At 39.0% G+C, this 18,223-nt stretch overlaps 1 protein-coding gene across 5 annotated transcripts in view; it reads left to right on the top strand.

The window, feature by feature from the left end:
- tcf12 (transcription factor 12) overlaps positions 1-18,223 on the top strand; it is a 169,037-nt gene that overhangs the window by 131,734 nt on the left and 19,080 nt on the right. For 3 of the 5 annotated variants that reach the window (XM_057860070.1, XM_057860395.1, XM_057860233.1), the window contains 4 exons: positions 1,613-1,757; positions 8,882-8,955; positions 12,748-12,819; positions 13,276-13,467. In XM_057860070.1, coding sequence (XP_057716053.1) covers positions 1,613-1,757; positions 8,882-8,955; positions 12,748-12,819; positions 13,276-13,467 — 483 coding nt within the window. The remainder of the gene's footprint in view (positions 1-1,612; positions 1,758-8,881; positions 8,956-12,747; positions 12,820-13,275; positions 13,468-18,223) is intronic. The other 2 variants (XM_057860150.1, XM_057860310.1) reach the window with 1 other exon arrangement.

Raw genomic sequence — 18,223 nt, forward strand, 5'->3', positions numbered from 1 at the left:
GAGGAACGCAGCGTTCAGAGTTTAGAGAAGCTTCAATAGCCATTCTTTCCCCCCTCCTCTTCCATTCTCAGTAGTACATTTGCCTGATACTCAAAGTTGATTGAAAAAGTAAAGCCCAAAGATCAAGATTGAATAAGGAGATTATTAATGAGGGCATTCTATCATCTCCAGAGAAATCAAAGGGTTTCCTGCAAGCTCAATTTGATCATTACTTGGCGGCAAAATCTCGCATCTATCTGCTTCTTTTTCCTGCTAATTAGAGAGGATCCAATTCTAGCTCTCTCTTCTCAGTGACATGTTCCATTATGCCACAATATCATCTGATTAAAAGGGAAAAATCAGGGAAGTGATTGGGCTTTAATCCAGCATTTACTCACACAAATGAATTCCCTGTGGGAGTTAAGAGACAATCTCCTTTCCTTGTAATTGGCATTATCGTAAAACCTTGTGTCCTCAGTGTAGCTCAAATAGGAGCCTCGGAAACTATTTTGTCTCTGCAAATTGTCTTCTGCTGGCAATAAAATGTAATCAAATACTTTACTTTATACAGCCGTACACAGAGATAATTGATCTATCATTCCAAAGTTTGCACATTAAAAAATAAGGCCTTTCGCTATATTAATGCAATGATACATGCCACTTTAAATTTTTTAAATTTTTTTTTTATCAAACTTGTGTTGATTAACCCTGACATCCACATGTCCAATTCATTTAAACTGCGAGGACTAGCTGTGAATGTTCATCTTTCAGTGGCATTGACGGCACTAGACATCCAATCCACATCTAGCACCATCAATGGCAGCCAGTTAGGTGAATGAATGCCCTATAAAGGGTTGACTCAGGGGCCGTTTACATGGTGACTCGCCGAGAATACGAAAAATTTCAAATTTGCATTTGCGTCTCCATTTGAACAATGTCGCAATTCCGCATGAAAACAATGTAGTATTCATGCCAGGCCCTAGAGGGCAGTGCAGATTTACAGGGCGACAGAGAATGATGCACTTTGACCCCACCAAGCTCCCTCACCCTGGAAAAAAATATGCCCGCCCACTCGAAGCAATGGCATTTTTCTTTTGTCCAAAAAGGCACAAAAATTGAAACATTCAACATATTTAATTTAAAAATATTATTCAAACAGTAAATTAAAGCCGACATTCCGCCATATTTGCTGTTTGTAATGTTTAGTAGCACCGCTTTGCACACCCAATGTGACGTGTACGAGTGCTAACGTTAACGGCGCAGGAGCCTTTGATATGCATATGCATGCCGGGGAAGCCCCCCTCAATCCCCCGCAATCGGATTCTTCCACTTTGGAGGCAGGATTCAGAATTTTCCGTCTTCGCCGACACCATATGCACGCGAGGCGAGTCTGCTACTCAGTCATTGCGTCTTTGTGTCGCAGAGTCGCCATGTAAACTGCCCCTCAGTTTCGTCTGTTTTTAGAAAAAGACATGAAAAGGATAATGGTTTCCATCATTATAACATCTTTTCTTATAAAATCCCCTTCAAATCATGACAATTATCTTTGCTGGAAAACACTAGTGCCTGGAGTACAACGTGATTGTGTTCAGAGCAATGTCCGTCTAACCGCACATTCTTCTTGCTCTCACAGATTTACTCACCTGACCACACAAGCAGTAGTTTTCCCTCCAACCCATCCACGCCTGTGGGTTCCCCTTCACCTCTCACAGCCACAGCAGGCGCTGGCACAGCAGGGACTGTGGTAACGGCGGCTGGCACCCCGTCTGGAAGACCAGGTAGAGCCTCATTCTCTCATTCTTTCTGTGTTTGGGATAGAATCATTGAGAAAGACGGCACTATCTCTGCAAGTGTATGTGAATAAGGGTTTCTTTTGAATAATTTAAAGAGACTTATTCCTTGATGCCAATTCATGAAGGACGACAGGAAAGACGAGGGTATGACGGGGCAGGTTGTTAAACTTTTTAACTCCTATTTGTCGTGGGCCATATCGTAGTTATGGTTTCCTTCTGAGAGCCATTGTGTCTGCCGATCCATAAAAATGTACATGCGCATTAGGCCTGCACGATATATCGTCTGAACATTGCCGTCGTGGTTTTCGTTTAAAATGCTTTGAAGACGGGAAGTTTCACAGCAACAGAAAAAAAAGAAGCCGCTCCCATCACACTGACTCCTTCTGTTGCAGAGGCTTTTGAGAAGGTGAAAACATTTCCTCGGGATAGTGTCAGGGCAAAGGGCATTAGTTGGAAAATAGTGACATAAAATATCTATATATTTGAAAATTGAAATGAAACATTGAATTGTATACAGGTGTATTATTCGGCCTTTCAGTTTTCTTTTTCGACCAAGTGTTTTTCCAAATTTCGGTTTCGGCCAAAAATTTTGCTTTCGGTACATTCCTAGTACTATACAAATACAATTGGGTCATAGTGAGTCAACAAAAGTCTTACAAACAGAGCTATTCAAGTCATCTGGTGAAAATTCTTCTAGTTCTAATAACGCAATATATTTAGTGTTGCACCGATACCAATACCTGGCTGTGCAGTATCGGCCGATGCCGATACCGATACCATTTCGTTTGAAATAAATACATATATATATATATAAGTGAAGAGATACATACTTGGATGTGAAATCATTGCTATCGTGGCTTTGTCAGGCTGCCAGTGTGAAACAGGAAAAAGACTAATACAAAGTAAATCCAGTAGCGCTTTTTATTGCATACCTGGTATGGGTGACAATAGTTAAATAAACCTTTGGCTCTCAAAGGCTAAAATAGTGCTAAATTTGTGAAATTAAAACATGTATAATACTAGCCCAACAGTAAGAAAGTAAAAATACATTGAATCAACTGAATAAACTTTTTTAAACACTGTTTTGGCTCTCAAAGGCCAAACAGTGCAATTTTCATCAAATTATAAGTAATAATAAATGACCATGACTATTAGCCTCCCTCTTTGTGCACCAGCAGCAACATAACTCAACTCCATCTATAGCACCGAACAGGCGCTCTCTCTCTCACACGCACACACAATTTAGCCACTTAGCTTAGCTTACTTTGCTGACTTCTACAGCACTTTTGAAACAGGTGTCAAATTACTGCCGCATTTCTTTCAGTAAAAGATAAGAAAAGTAAACTACCTTTGTCTTCGGAATGCTCCAGTTGAGCAGCAATAGCTTGGCCGGTGTACGGTCTCTTGAATTCATTCGCATGAAGTCCTACGCTTTCCAGTGGGCTGTCAAGCTAAGCAGGGAAAGTTGGAAGATTTGGCTGCTCCAGAAGTTGGTTGAAAAGCTTATGGCCCCTGCCTTCTCCAGTTTTTCTAAAAGATGTTTCGTTACTTTATTATTTTAGTGCGCGATAGTTGTCTCCTTAATGTATTTGCAACTTAGGACCTGATGCTCAGGTATTGCTTGAGGCAAACAAAAAGCCAGAATCCCACGCTTTCAACGAAGGCAAGGAGCAGGTTACAGAGAAGAGTCATTTTTGTGATTTTTTTTTTTTTTCCCCGACAGCTGTTCCTGCGGTCCATTCCCCTTACTCTTGCTCGCAGTTGCTGCTGTTGGAGCCTCAAACTCTGTTTGTTCACATGTTTCATCTTCAAATGTTTTTTCAGGTTCGAGTTATTGAAACTGGCCGTTTTCACTCCACCTCTCGAAACTTTCAGGCCGCAAATCTTGCATGCAGCCGTTGTACTCGACAGAGGTTCCAAAATATTTCCAGACCGCCGACATTTTCCTCTCCTAGTTTCAGTTTGTTTTTCCTTCATATCAAAAAGCTGCCCCGCTATTGGTTAAGAGCGGCTATTGGCCCGCTTTCATTGGTGCAAAGTAATCACGTATCATCACACAACACAGTGTAGTGAGCGTCAGGAGAAAAAAGGCAGCGGTCAAGGTTTATAATACTGGACCGTTAAATGGTATCTACGCCGTATTTGTTGGCACTCGCCGATACCGCCATTTTAGTGCTGGATCGCGATAACACTACCAGTATCGGTGCATCTTTAATCTCAATATATCGCAATCCCCGTAAAAATCACTACGTCAGTTTTTTTCCAATATCGTTCAACCCTAATAAGCATATACTGTATGAACGCAAACGTGATGATAGCTAGGGCCTCAGATTCAATTTTATTTAATGGGTGCACTGGAGCGTCTAACCTGAAGTAAATTTGATATACTCATATTTCCACTCATTTTTCACTACACTATTGGTAAACACTAGGCATGCACTGAAATAGAAATTTGGCAGAAACCAAAAATGACAAAACAGGATTGAGTTTGACTCAATCCTGGATGTCATTGATGGCAATAAACATGTAATCCATTTTGACTGGATGTACTGGTGTACAATCAATTCGTAATTTGTGTGCTTAAATACTTTTTTTGACTGTCTTTTACAATGAGGCCAATTATACTAAGTACAAGTACCAAGTGTTGTCTTTCACTTTAAATGAGTACCTGACTTTCAGTTTCCACTGAAAAGACACATTCATTTTCCTCATGGTAGGGATTCTAGTCACATCTTTTGCTCAGAGCTTTCATGATCATGAAACCAAGGCCTGCTGACACGCATCTGTTTGCATAACATTTATTTTTTGAAGTGATTGAAATGTTAATGACAAACCTCGAAACAACAATGGAAATCAAAAAGGACTGAGGCTATGACTTTGGAGCTGCTTAAGGATTTGAAAAGATTTGTTTGAAGTGGTTTTGAATTACATTTGATGAAAAAGCTTTTCATACTTTTTTGGGTAGTGGGGGATGGGCTGGTTGACTGTGTTGCTTTTTTAAAAAGCGCTTTTGATATTAAGATCGCATTTTTGGATATGAATTTAGTTTTTAATTGCCTTGATGAAATATTTTTTCTATTCTAGAAAAATGTAGTTTAGTGTATGATCTGTTACAGGCATTTAAAAGACTGACGTGAAACGTCCCACTTATATCAAGTGATGAGAGGCAGTGATGTGAGGAGAAAAGGGAGACACCAAGCTGGAAAGCCTAGTGTGTTATTGTAATGGACAGTTGTGTCAAGTATGGTAATGGACTGGGGACAGCTGTCTCTACCTATGCTCCTCTCATCTTCAGCTGTTGCCCTGCCCTGTGGACAGCTGTTCTTCCAACACATACCCACACCCTTGCGCATACTCACAGAGCTGCAAAACGTCTATGCCAGTGGGTGTAAAACTCAGCAGTGAGGTTAGTAACAGAATGATTTAGTACAAATCAAGACGCAGTTTGGCGCGCAAAAAAACCCGTTCATCATTAGAGTATTACTCATTAGGTGTTTCTACAATTAGCCCGACAGTTTTTCAAGCTTTTCCTATTTTATAGTCGTCAGCCAGTGGAGGCATGTGAAGTTCACGTCTCACTCATCTGGCAGCAAGATGAGGCTAAATTCAATTTCTTTTCATCCTTTCTTCTGGAGTCTGGTTTCTTTTATGCCAAGTGATGACAGACGGCTACATATGAAGTGTGACATTCAGTGGAACAATGAAAGAAAACAAGTTTCAATCTTTTTAAATGGTTTCTTTTGTGCTAATCTTAATACCAAGTCTTCATTCTATGGAATGTGTTCTAATTTGACCCCTAATTCAGATTTTTTTTTCTCTCTAGCATTTGTTGTTCCCCATTGTACTGCATGCAGAAATGAGCCTATTCAGAGGAGAAACCCTTGAGAAGTTGGACCAAAAAAAATAAAATAGAAAATGCACTCTGTGATTTGTACTATATTGTCATACTTAATGAATGACTCATTTTGGCAACCCTCCATCAAATACCGAAGAACTGGCAAGGTCTTCATGCAGTATTTCTTGCAAAATAACCTGGAAAAGTTGTCAAAGTCAATTATGCCTATGATTGTAGTATTACGTTGTTATAACAAGCGTTTAGCTTGGCTTGAAATTTTTTTTTTTTTTTTTTTGGGGTTTTACAAAAACCTATTTTGAACACTATGTACTTTTAGTGTGTTTTTATTCATAGTGTATTGTTTTTTATGTGCATGAAATGGAATGGATGTTTATTACCTTCAACGGGTGTTTTTAATACTAATTTCTAGTGCTGCAGCTATCGATTATTTCAGTAATCGATTAATCTATCAACTAGTTAGTTCGAAAAATTTAATAATCGGAATACAGGGTACCCGCGGGTTATTAAAAGTATTAAAAAAGCATTGAATTTAGTTTTCCATTATTAAAGGTATTAAAAGTATTAAATTAGCTGTCGTAAGTCTGGAATTTTTTCACCATGGTTTTAATTTTCAAGAACATCTCAGTGCAACCTAAATTATATCATTGACAAAGTTTTTTTTTTTTTAAATCCATAACGAAGATGACGCGTAGAATTTTTGCGATGCACTGCACCTCGTGCGTGCGCGCCGTTAGCATCATTAGAATCAACATCACAACAGCAAGCAATCGCACAGTACTGTGTGCTAACGCAAGGAACAGCTCAGATGCCTTAGTTGTTATGTTCGACGAAAGCCTCAACAAGACAACCAAGTCCAAACAGTTGGACCAGCATGTGAGGTATTGGATCGGCGACCAAGTCGCATCCATATACTTTGGGTCGCAGTTTATGGGTCATGCGAAGGCAGTGGACCTGCTTAACATTTCAAAGTAAGTTGCCAATTTCTCCAATTAAAATGTGTTAAATGCAATAATGTATTTCTGCACGGTTTGCCTTTCGAATGAATGTGAATGTTGCAGTTTTAACTCAAGAGTTAGCCATGTTCAGTGGGGTATTGGCAGGTGCACTAGCCTTAGCATGGACAAACCGGAGTCGTAGATTCACCATCACTCTCAGATACACAACACGGTTGACACTGTCTATTATTGGAACGAGTGCGGGCCCTGCTGGGTAACGTTGATCTGAATAACATGGCATGGTGATAGGCAAATTATAATGTAGGTGATAGTAAAACACCTCCTGTTATATTTAAATGTTTTTCTTGATTAAATAAGAGTATAGATTTTCTCTATCTGATTAAAAGAAATGTCTTCAATAGCTAACAAAGGATTAACATGTGTTTTGTATACTTCTTGTAATGTGATTAGAAAAAAACAGTTACCAAGGGAAATGGTCATGTGTAGCTTTTTTATTTCGTGGTAATTAATGGTAAACTACTGCCATTTAGTGGTTGTTTTTTAAACTTTCACTGCTAATTGCAAGCACTTTACAGTTAAGTTGACCAACTTGGCAATCAATCACCAACCTACCACCTTGACTAGGTCCTCTTAAAAGGGAAACCTGTTGTATTACAAATGTAATTTCTGAAGTTGCTTTACAATAATAGTGTAAAATCCATTTTATCCTGGGAAAAAAAATTCTGAAAGACCTTATATTTAAATGTGTTTTAATTGTATCTTCAATAAATGTGCATTCTTTTGTCAAACACACTTAGTAAGTGAGGTTAAATTTGATGTTCAGTGCTTTATTTTTTTAATATGATTCAATATTATCTAAATAATGGGTGCGAGAAAAGTATTCATTTTCAGTTGAAATGGCATTAAAAAAGATCTTAAAAGTCTTGAATTTAGATTTATCAATCCTGGGGGGACCCTGGGAATAGGAACATTTAATACGTTGCAGAATAAATTTTAGAGATCTATAACAAAGGCTTGCTAAGATTGCATATTCAAAAGAACATTAAATGCATATACAAAATAATATTCCTCAGTGATTATTCAAACTATGCAGAGTTGCACTTTCGTTTAAAAATACATTAAAATACCTGAGCTTAGCCTCAAACGGTAAAATAGAAAAATAAATAAGGATCTAAGTACAAAAAAATAACAATTGGCTAACTTGCATAGCAAAAGTCCGCTAGTTTAAATGCTACAATAAGCTAATGTTTTTTTGTTTTTTATTTTTTAAACAATGCTGTAATCAAACCGTTCAAACACATTTTCCCACAAAACACTGCTAAATATACCTATAAACTAAATTTTGAATGCATAAAAACATTAGCTCAAACAAAAACCTACCTTATGTTGGTCCTAATAGGGAGCATCCATGTTAAATGAGTTATCACATTCACTGTTGCCACTAGAGGAGAGTGTTTCCACCCAAATGAATAAAACTGAAAGCAAACACTTTCAAAATAAAACCATTACTGCGCCACTCTAATTAAACGAATCCTCAGCGCAGCAAAATTTGATTCGAAGCGTTTTTCCTAATCCAATTACTCGAGTTAATCGATTAATCGTAGCAGGACTACTAATTTCTGTCTTTTACCAACTACCACAACACATCCTTTGTGACCTGGGCTGGCAGTAATTCACCTAAATGATAATTTTTGAATAGATGTCCTCTATAGTGACTGCTGTTCCTGAAAGATTTAATAGTGTGTTATTGGGGTCATAACCAGTGTTTAGTCATTTTGGTTTTATCATTTATTAATTTGTAATTTGTATCATAACAAATAACAAATATTATTCATAAAAAATATATAAAGATAATAATAATTGAGGTCTGGTGGGGTTTTTTTTGTTTTTGTTTTTTTGTTTGTTTTGTTTACAGAAAATAGTCACTTGCCCAATAAAGTGTTAAGAAGTGGGAAGGAATGTAACAACCAATAGGATATGTCAGGACTCATATTCATCTCCTTCCTTCCTTGTCTAAACCAGCCTGATGGAGTAAATGGTAACGGGGGTGTTAGGCAAGCTCCTGGCCGGCTCATGTGTCAGGATACTGCTCAGCCGTCAGGAAGTGATGCAATCATGTCCTTAATGATAAAAATATCTCCTCACACCAGAACATTGGCATGACGGCGTGTTATGGCAGTTAGCTGTTGTGTCGGTTTAATCAATGAAGCGAGACACAGTTATCGGCCATGTTGATATTAAAAAACGGAAGCGTCATTGGTGAATTACCTACAGTGCACCTTTTTCTTTGTGCTTAGGTACCAACCAGTGGCCTCGTCCTAGTGGGCAGACCCCATCGTCTCCAAATTATGAGAACTCACTTCACTCACTGGTAAGATCCTTGTCCCTCATCTTTCTATATCGATGCTCAGTTTGGATGAGTTATCATGACAATGAGATTCCTGCAAATGTTTGCAGAGGATAAAGTAGAAGGTCAAGGATAAGTGAACAATACCTGTCCCTTAGGACTTGCCATCTGTCTCCTCCTCCTCTAGTTAGGGGGGTGGTGGGTTGAGTTCAAGGGGCTGCTGGCAGCTGTATGCAGAGCCACTTCTCCAGGATTCCTCTGCTGCCATGCTGCAGATTTAATTTCACTCAATGACATATTGTCTGAATCTATGCAAAATAAAAGCATGGGTCAGATTTTCCAAGCAGCTAAGTTATAATAGCCGAAGGAGTTTGGAAAGCCCCATGACTTCTAGAATTGGGGCTCAGCAACTGTCTAAACATGCCACTTGAGGATTACATTTCAGATGAAATGACTAATAGCTAATGGATTGAGACACTCTTGGTCGTATTACACATTGATAGGACTATACTAAAAGCCAGCAAGTTTCCACTTGCTCCACATGACTTGGAACTATATATAAAGCATATGATCCAAAAGGCTATAATAGAGACATGCAGCCTTTTGGTGTAATCCAACAGCAGCCAATAATGGGGTGATACATTGGTCACATTGCGTAAAAATTATTTGGAAGTTCTTCCCGCTGTAAGCGATTAATCAACGCACATCTACCAGAGCGCCACAATGGAAAATCTGCAAACGTGTATCCGGTATTGAGAATCCGTATACAGTACAATATACTGTCCATTATTATTAGATATGGAACCATCAAAACATGGCATAAGCAGATTTTCACGAATAGAGTAATTACAGTACATAGCATACGGTATACAGTACCAAACTATCAAAAGTTAATTTTTTTGTTTTTTTTTTTAAACCTGTTATAAACAAAACTTATAGTAAAATAGCTGTGGTTTCAAGAATTTTACCATTAAAAAAACATGAAAACCGTAAAAAGTTTACTGTAAAATAAATAATTTCAGAGCCATTGAGAAGTGGTTCTTTTTATCTTTCTGCTGTGACTTTAAATTAGTTTATTACTAGTAGATCTTTAAATGGATTGGACGTCTATCACCAACAATGGCAACCAATGAATTGACAATAAACTACTATAAAAAGAGCTACATTATAACTGCTGTTTTACAGCAAATTAATGTGAAAAGTACAGGTAGTCTGCTGATGGTGATGTCACTGCTGCTGCACACCCTTTCTCATTCTTACCCCTCTCCAAGGGGTTTGAACATGCACCATTACCAGTTTTGTCAGTAACACGTTACTGTTACTGCAATCTGCTTACTTTCTTTCAGTAACGAGTAATCTAACGTGTTTGTTTTTCTGAACCAGTAATCTGATTAAAGTTTCTTTATTGTCGGTGCGTTACTATTTTGTTGTTGCCTCATAATGTATGTAGAATGAAGAAAATTGTAGTCATGTACGATATGATGATGATTTCAACAAATTCCATGCAGCTTTTCCAGTTATTTGTTAGTTTCAGGGCTCCGGAGTGGCTTAGCTAGCACGAGTCAATGTTGGTTGAAATCAACTCCATCGACTAATTAAACGTCCGCTAACTCGATGATTAAGTCTTACGTGAAAAATTCTAATCTTCCCCTTTAAATTCATTTATCAGAAAGTCAATTACATGCGATGAAATTTTTCTGTTGTCATTCTTATTTTGAGGCGGCAAAGGGAGAAAAATTGGTAAAAAGTAACTGAAAATTACTTTTAAAGTAACGTAGTCACTTTGAAAATGAATTCATCAGTAAAGTAACTAGATTACTTTTTAGAGGCTTAATCAGTAATCAGTAATTAAATCAATTTTTTAAGTAATCTGTGACAACACTGACCATCACCGTGGCAGTCGAGCGTGCAACCTACAGAGCTAATGTCCCGGCCTAGATTCCACCACGACCACGCTCTTTTCAGTTCTCAGGGAGTAAGATTTTCTTAACCGTCTACACGCACAACACTTCATCCACTTGTCTTTAGTATCTTAGTTGTCAGCATGTTTCAAGTTCAAATTCCAGTTGAGAGGGAATTGAATGAGAAAAGGAGCACAGTGACGTTGCCACCGACATCAAAACTAACTACCGTATTTTTCGGTCTACAAGTCGCAGTTTTTTTTCATAGTTTGGCAGACGATGCTTCTTATACTCTGGAGCGACTTATGTGTGATTATTTACGGTCGGTTCAGGCCGACTTCTCTCCCGCTTAATTTTTAAAAAATAAATATACATTCATACATTTATACTAAAACGATGTATGCGTGTTAAATAAAATAAATAATTTGGATAAAACAGAGAAAACGCTGTGCATGCCTGCGCATGTGAACGCAGTGGCCCCGCTCTCTTTTCAATCTTCCCCTGGCGCCCTCCGCGAGCATCCTGGTATTTCCTTTTCGATATGGCGCAGCTATAGGAGTGAAAAACAAACTAAACACAGGGTAATTGAAAAGCACACAACTGCGGTAGGAGTGAGATGTGGAAAGGATTCAAATTGATTGTAGAAAGATCTATACGGAAACTTGTGGCGGCTTTGCTGAATGTAAACGAACGTGGCGCTTTGGTCTCATACGAGAAATATATTTAACAAACCTTTCCAGCGTTATTTCATTGTGTAAATGCATTTATAATGATCATAAAAATATGTAGACAATTTAAACATCGAGAAAACTTTTTTTTCTGCCAACTCGAGGAGATTAAAATAAATTTCGAATCCACTATCCGCTCGTTAGAACAGACACGCAAATATAAAAGATATAAATGTTTATTTAATATCCATCTTTAAGTCTTGTTTAACTGGGAGAATTCGTTACAAAAGACAGGCTTTAATTTGTTATCATTATGCACATATGCACCAGCATCGTCACAAACGTGATCACACAAAACGTAACCACGCATTGCATCCCCGCATTTCCTCCTTCTCATTAGTCCTCACAAATAAAACAGAAAATTTTCTTTCTTTTTTTTCGGGCTCCTGCCTACATACTGTGTATCATTTTTTCGGGCTGTTAATTGATCGGGCTCGGGCCGCGTTGGGCTTTAATACCCATGGGTCAGGCTGGATTTTTTAGGATCTAACTTCTAGCGTCATGTAATGTTAGCATACCGTACACCTATTCAGCCTGTTGTTCTCTATTGTATTTTAAATTGCCTTTCAAGATGATATGTCTGTTCTTGGTGCTGGATTCTATCAAATAAATCCCCCCCCCCAAAATGCGACTTACATATGTTTTTTCATTTTCATTGCGCATTTTTTGGCTGGTGCGACTTATACTCAGATGCGACGTATAGTCCCAAAAATATGGTAATATGTATCACATTTACGGTTTATCATCTAACATGACTTTTAGTTTAAAATTAAAAATCTACAAAAAATTACCATGAAACCTATCGTTACGTAAATGTATATAAGAAGGGGTAGCACGCTAAACTGGTGACAAATTAATGATAACTTTTGAAATTGTTTAAACACGAGTTGCCGAAACCAGCATATCTCGTAATACTGAGAGAGACGTTTTCAGCACTGCTGCTCTGTGTGTAAACAGGCTCAAGTTAGGAATAGACTTTGGTTCTTAAAATGCAAAGGAAAAAAACTCTAATGCCACGACGGTATTTAAAAAAAAATAAATAAATAACACAAATTGATTGGTCAGCAGATGTATGCCTGAGTGCAAATCCTATTTGTTCCCACAGAACACTGTCTATCTCGCTTCCATTCTTCTCAGTGTATTTACTGCTTTTTCTTAAACCTATTCCTTTTTTTGGACTTTGGCAGAAAAACAGAGTTCATCAGCAGTTACATGAGCATCTTCAGGATGCCATGTCTTTCTTAAAGGATGTCTGCGAGGTATTTCAGAGTGGCTATCTTTTGTATGTTCCATAAGTCCTCGTCCATTTTTTGATTGCTCTCATGACCGGGACATGCAAGCGTCATTTTTTAAATCGCCTTTTGTTGCCATTGTTACGTTGTCCTATTAGCTTGCCGCAGTCTGCTTCAGTGCAGATGTTAATCCACTCCATGTGACTGCTAGTCACTTTCACACAAACAAGTATGTTTGTTGATGTTTCAAGCTGTTGTGATCAAGCATTCGAATTTTCTTTATCTTCACTTTTCAAGTCCACACCATCCAATCAGTGTTGTTAATTCATATCCATAATATTCTTATACTAAGCTGCTCTCTCCCTCTTCTCTCCCTCTCCTCTCCTCTCCTCCCCTCTCCCCTCTCCCCTCTCCCCTCTCCCCTCTCCCCTCTCCCCTCTCTCCTCTCTCCTCTCTCCTCTCCCAACCCCTGACCCTCCATAGTCACGAATGGAAGATCGTCTTGACCGACTGGATGATGCAATCCTTGTTCTGAGGAACCATGCAGTGGGCTCCACCGCCGGTCTACCCAGCGACATTCACAGTCTGCTAGGACAGGCCCAAAATGGGCAACTGGCAGCCATTGGAGCAAGTTTTCCTGCCTCAGCGTTGGCCCCCAGTCGGACAGGAGCAATGGTATGAAGACCTGATTAATTGATGTTCATTTATATCCTTTGCTTAAAGAATATATTGTGTTAGAAATGCATTTGAGAAAACAAAATAATATATATTCTTTAAACTTCTTACCCATTGGGCCGCATGCGTTAATGCATCAGATACCTGTTTTAGGTAATAGGTAATGAGTTTATAGGTAATAAATTATTATAATAGGTAATATGTTTCGAGGTAATAAACTATCACAGGCTTGATTAGCTCAGTTTAGAGATCAATGGTTAAATTTTCTATCATATATCTATTATATACAAGTATACTTGACATAGTCACCGTACCACATGCAAATCTGTACTAGGTACAAGCTAGCTCTTTAGTTACTGCTGAAAAAAAAAAACTTAGTTTTTTTCCAATTATATGGACAACAGGGTTGCATGAGGTTGAGTGAGACATGAGATTAAGGCCAACCAAATATTATAAAAATACAGTGGTACCTCGACATACGATCGCTTCGACACACAATCTTTTCGACATCCGACGTAAAATTTGACTCGCCATTTGTTTCTATATCTGACGACATACTCGAAATACGACGACATGACAGCACCGCAGACGAACGCACGGCGGATTTTTCAACACAGGTTTCAAAAAGGTTGGTACAGGTGATGAAAAAAGGAAAAAGGTGACACTTACCTTCTAAATGAAGATGCAATTTATAGAAAAATGTGAGCGTGGGGTGTGCATCCGTAAACTGGCTCAACAATACATCTCCACGGTCCTCCTCCAACCACCGTTCGCCAGTCTTTATAAATTAAGCTGACAAAGTCAAAGTCAGCCAAATTAGAACCCGATTCGTTACATTATTATTGGTATTATTATTATTTAAAAAAAATATATATATTTTTTTAAACCTGTCCTGTTCAGCTGTTTGACACGGAGAATGGAAGTCTAAGTGCCCGGGTTGTCTGAACAGTTTTAATGTTTCACATTGAGAGTCTGACATACTCCCTTTGTGATCATTCAACATACCTCATTTATTATGACAAAACAGTGAACAGGAAGGGGTTATGGAGGAACAGAAGAAAAGAAACACAAGAGAAGAAACACAAAAAACAACAAGAAATACATTGAACGCCTAACTACACTAACTACTAATATGTTGGTGCTATCGTCAGCTAAATGTATTTCCGGTTGACACCATGTGGGGGGCCTGTTGACCAGGGAAAGAGGGGGAAGAAGGTGTGGGAGTCTATGAGCTAAGTGATAGAAAGGGGTAAAGTGTACACAAATCATCTCTGTGATCTAGAACCCAGTAATCGTGTGAATGCCTTGTGAGTGTTAGCCCGTTGGCGACCGACCCTACGCCGCACCATCGCCAATCCCAGCACCGGGACCCCCCGCCTGAGCGCACCCAATAACATCCAGCCGCATGTGTGCCCCGCCGGGCGCGCAGCAGCCACGCAGACGAGCGGAGACGCCACGCAGGTGCCGACACAGGGCCACGGCTCCCACCCAGCCAGCCCGGGGAGGGAGGGCGGACCGGGGGGCGCAGCCCATCCCTCCTCCCACAGCCCAGCAAAGGAGCCCTCGTCCCCCCTCCCGGAATCCAGGATGGTCCCCCGGGCCACCCGCGCGCCCATCTACCGGCCCTCGGGGATGGCAAGAGGGGGCGCACCACCAACCCCACGCCCGTCCGCCCACCCGGGCCACGAGCCGCCGCAGCCCCCCCCCGCCGACACGGCACGCCACAGGGCCCCCAGCGGCCCACCAAGTCCAGGGCAGGGCAGGGTCCCCCGCCGTAGAAGGCAACATCCAGCCAATACACCGCTGCCCAGCCAGCGATCCGTGGCGGAGCACTGGGCGGATACCCAGTTAAAGAAGAGAGGGGGAGGCGGAGGCAGGAGAACGCCGAGGACCCGTCGTGGGGCGATGCGAGACCGGAGCCCCGACCTGCCCCCACTCCCGCGGCCGGCAGCCCGGGCAGAGAGGAGGCCACGCCTCGGGAGCCATGCCATAGGAAAACGTGTGGGACCCACCTACCACCCTATTACTGTGGCTGCCAGGTTCCCGACTGGCAGCCATAACCCAGCACCGTGATGGGATTGTGAGGGGAGGGTTATTATTATTATTATTATTATATTATTGTTATTCTCATTTTTATTCATAATTTATTTGTTTTGCTCTTTGTAATTGCTATTTGCAATAGTAACAGCAGTATTTATTAAGGATTTAGTATAGGTTTTTGGGCTGTGGAACGAATTAATGGAATTATAATATATTCTTATGGGAAAATCCTGCTCGACATACGACCATTTCGACTTACAAACAAGCTCCTGGAACGAATTAAGTTCGTATGTAGAGGTACCACTGTAACAATGTTTTTTCTCCACTAGAGGGCACTCATGCTCTTTTGATGGGTGACGTTTCATTTTTCTCGTCTGAATTCCTTGATTTTGGTGTACTTCTTTGGCCTAATACGGTCATGTAATAGGTTATAGTACAGTATAGTATAATAATAACAGATGAAGTATATATATATATATATATATATATATATATATATATATATATATGACGGAAAACACTCGGGCCAACTTTCAAAATTGTCCGATATGCATGTGTGATACATCATTTGAAAGCTTAAAATTTCAATTTTTGGGGGGAAGAAAAATTTTGAACACGAGGGCATTTCTAAAAAACAATTTTTTTTAAAACAGCAAAATCCTGTTTGGAGGTGAGAGCACGCGAGAGCAGAATTAAAGACGCCATGACTTTAACGAGATACTGTCGTGTACTTACCTTGTTTCGATAGAAAAACTCCATGTAGCATGTATCACTGAGTGTCAAGACACAGGTCTGAATGGCCACAGCTGGATTTTTGGGGGATTTTATGGGTGAAACATGGTAATATAACATGGGTTGCGATGCAGAAATCACAGACATCAAGGAGTGGTCGAGATGTTCTTTTTCATATATTTACCCTTTTAAATGTTGTTTTTAAAATTTTCTCTGTTTGGATCGATTATTTATCTTCTACCATTTCGCAGAAAATGCGATAGTAACAACAACAAAAAAATACAATTAAGTGATAGTTATGAGGTAGATATCCGAGACTTTTTACAGACACCATTTTTTCATTGTGACGTAATTTGTTTAAAAGTTTAAAATATGCGAGTGAATAATTTGTTGAAGTCGTTCTTTTTTTTTTTAACGAAATATTATACATTGATTAATGATTGTAAGCTAAAAATTACATTTTGAATAATAAATACAATTAATAACCTACGTTTTATGGATGGGTTGAAACAAAAGCGGTTGCGCGACGTCTGTAAAAGGGGGTTTTAAGAGTATAACGGACAAATTAAAAATAGTTCGGGGGCTTAATGTGCCATGAATCTGCTATGGCAGCATGTAGACATATTTTTCTTTCAAACACAACAATGGTTTTGTCTTAAAATACAGCACTTCATTTTAAAGAGGGTTGCAAGAGCAGAAACTGCTTTTTCAGTCTTGTTTGTGTTTTCCACCATATACGTATATTAGGGCTGTCAAACGATTAAAATTTTTAATCGAGTTAATTACAGCTTAAAAATTAATTAATCGTAATTAATCGCAATTCAAACCATCTATAAAATATGCCATATTTTTCTGTAAATTATATATATATTCTCTAAAATAAATTGTTGGAATGGAAAGATAAGACACAAGATGGATATATACATTCAACATACGGTACAAAAGGACTGTAGTGGGCATTTCACTCTACTATCATTTAAATCTGTCTATGCTGTCCTCACTCCAAAGCGTCTACTTTTTCCAAAGCTAGACGGCTAGTGAACGACGCCTTAATAATTAGACTTCTTCCTTTTTCATCTGATTTATTAATAAAATGGCCTCAAACCATTGTCCTCTTTAGACCGTCGTAAAACTACAAAAAAAAAGTACACAAGCATTGCATTAGCAACAACGTTAGCTTAGCACGCTATACAGGTTCACTAAACATAAACAAAAAGCGTCTCATACAAAAAATATAACATTTCGCTTACTAACATAATATGTACATTCTTTACAACAATCATAATTACGGACAAATCTTGTCCAAGGATCATATAAGCACAACATTATCAGCCCGAGACGTCGTGCAGCCATAATGAACTGGAAAGAAAACAATAAACCATGTCGCAAAGCGACCACAAGACTTCGCTGTTGGACAGCACAAAAAGTCTTGCTGTAAAACTTACCAAAAGGCAGAATACTTTCCGAGCGGGACATGTGCGTTAATTGCGTCAAATATTTTAACGTGATTAATTTAAAAAATTAATTACCGCGCGTCAACGCGATAATTTTGACAGCCCTAACGTATATATATATATTTTTTAATCAGACATTGTAAGCAGTTACTCACATTATTACTCATTACTTGAGTATCCTTTTTTAATTTATATTTTTTTACTTGTTCTTGAATAAATTTTTGGATGACTACTTTTACTTTAGTAATAATATTTTGGTGTAACGCTGCTCTTAAAAATCGTAAATTTTTGGCTTCTCTACCCACCTCTGTAAAAATATGACAAAGCAAGTACATACATTTGTAAGGAGTACCGGGAGTGCAAAAATTAGATGAAAAAAATTGAATCAATAATTAAATGTATCTTTTGGATAATAATTAGGGTTGTTCCGGCCATGTTTTTTTGCTCCCGATCCGATCCCGATCGTTTTAGTTTGAGTATCTGCCGATCCCGATATTTCCCGATCCGACTGCTTTTTTTTTTTGCTTCCA

This window comes from Corythoichthys intestinalis, chromosome 1, assembly GCF_030265065.1.
Source record: "Corythoichthys intestinalis isolate RoL2023-P3 chromosome 1, ASM3026506v1, whole genome shotgun sequence".
In the NCBI taxonomy this organism is placed as follows: domain Eukaryota; kingdom Metazoa; phylum Chordata; class Actinopteri; order Syngnathiformes; family Syngnathidae; genus Corythoichthys; species Corythoichthys intestinalis.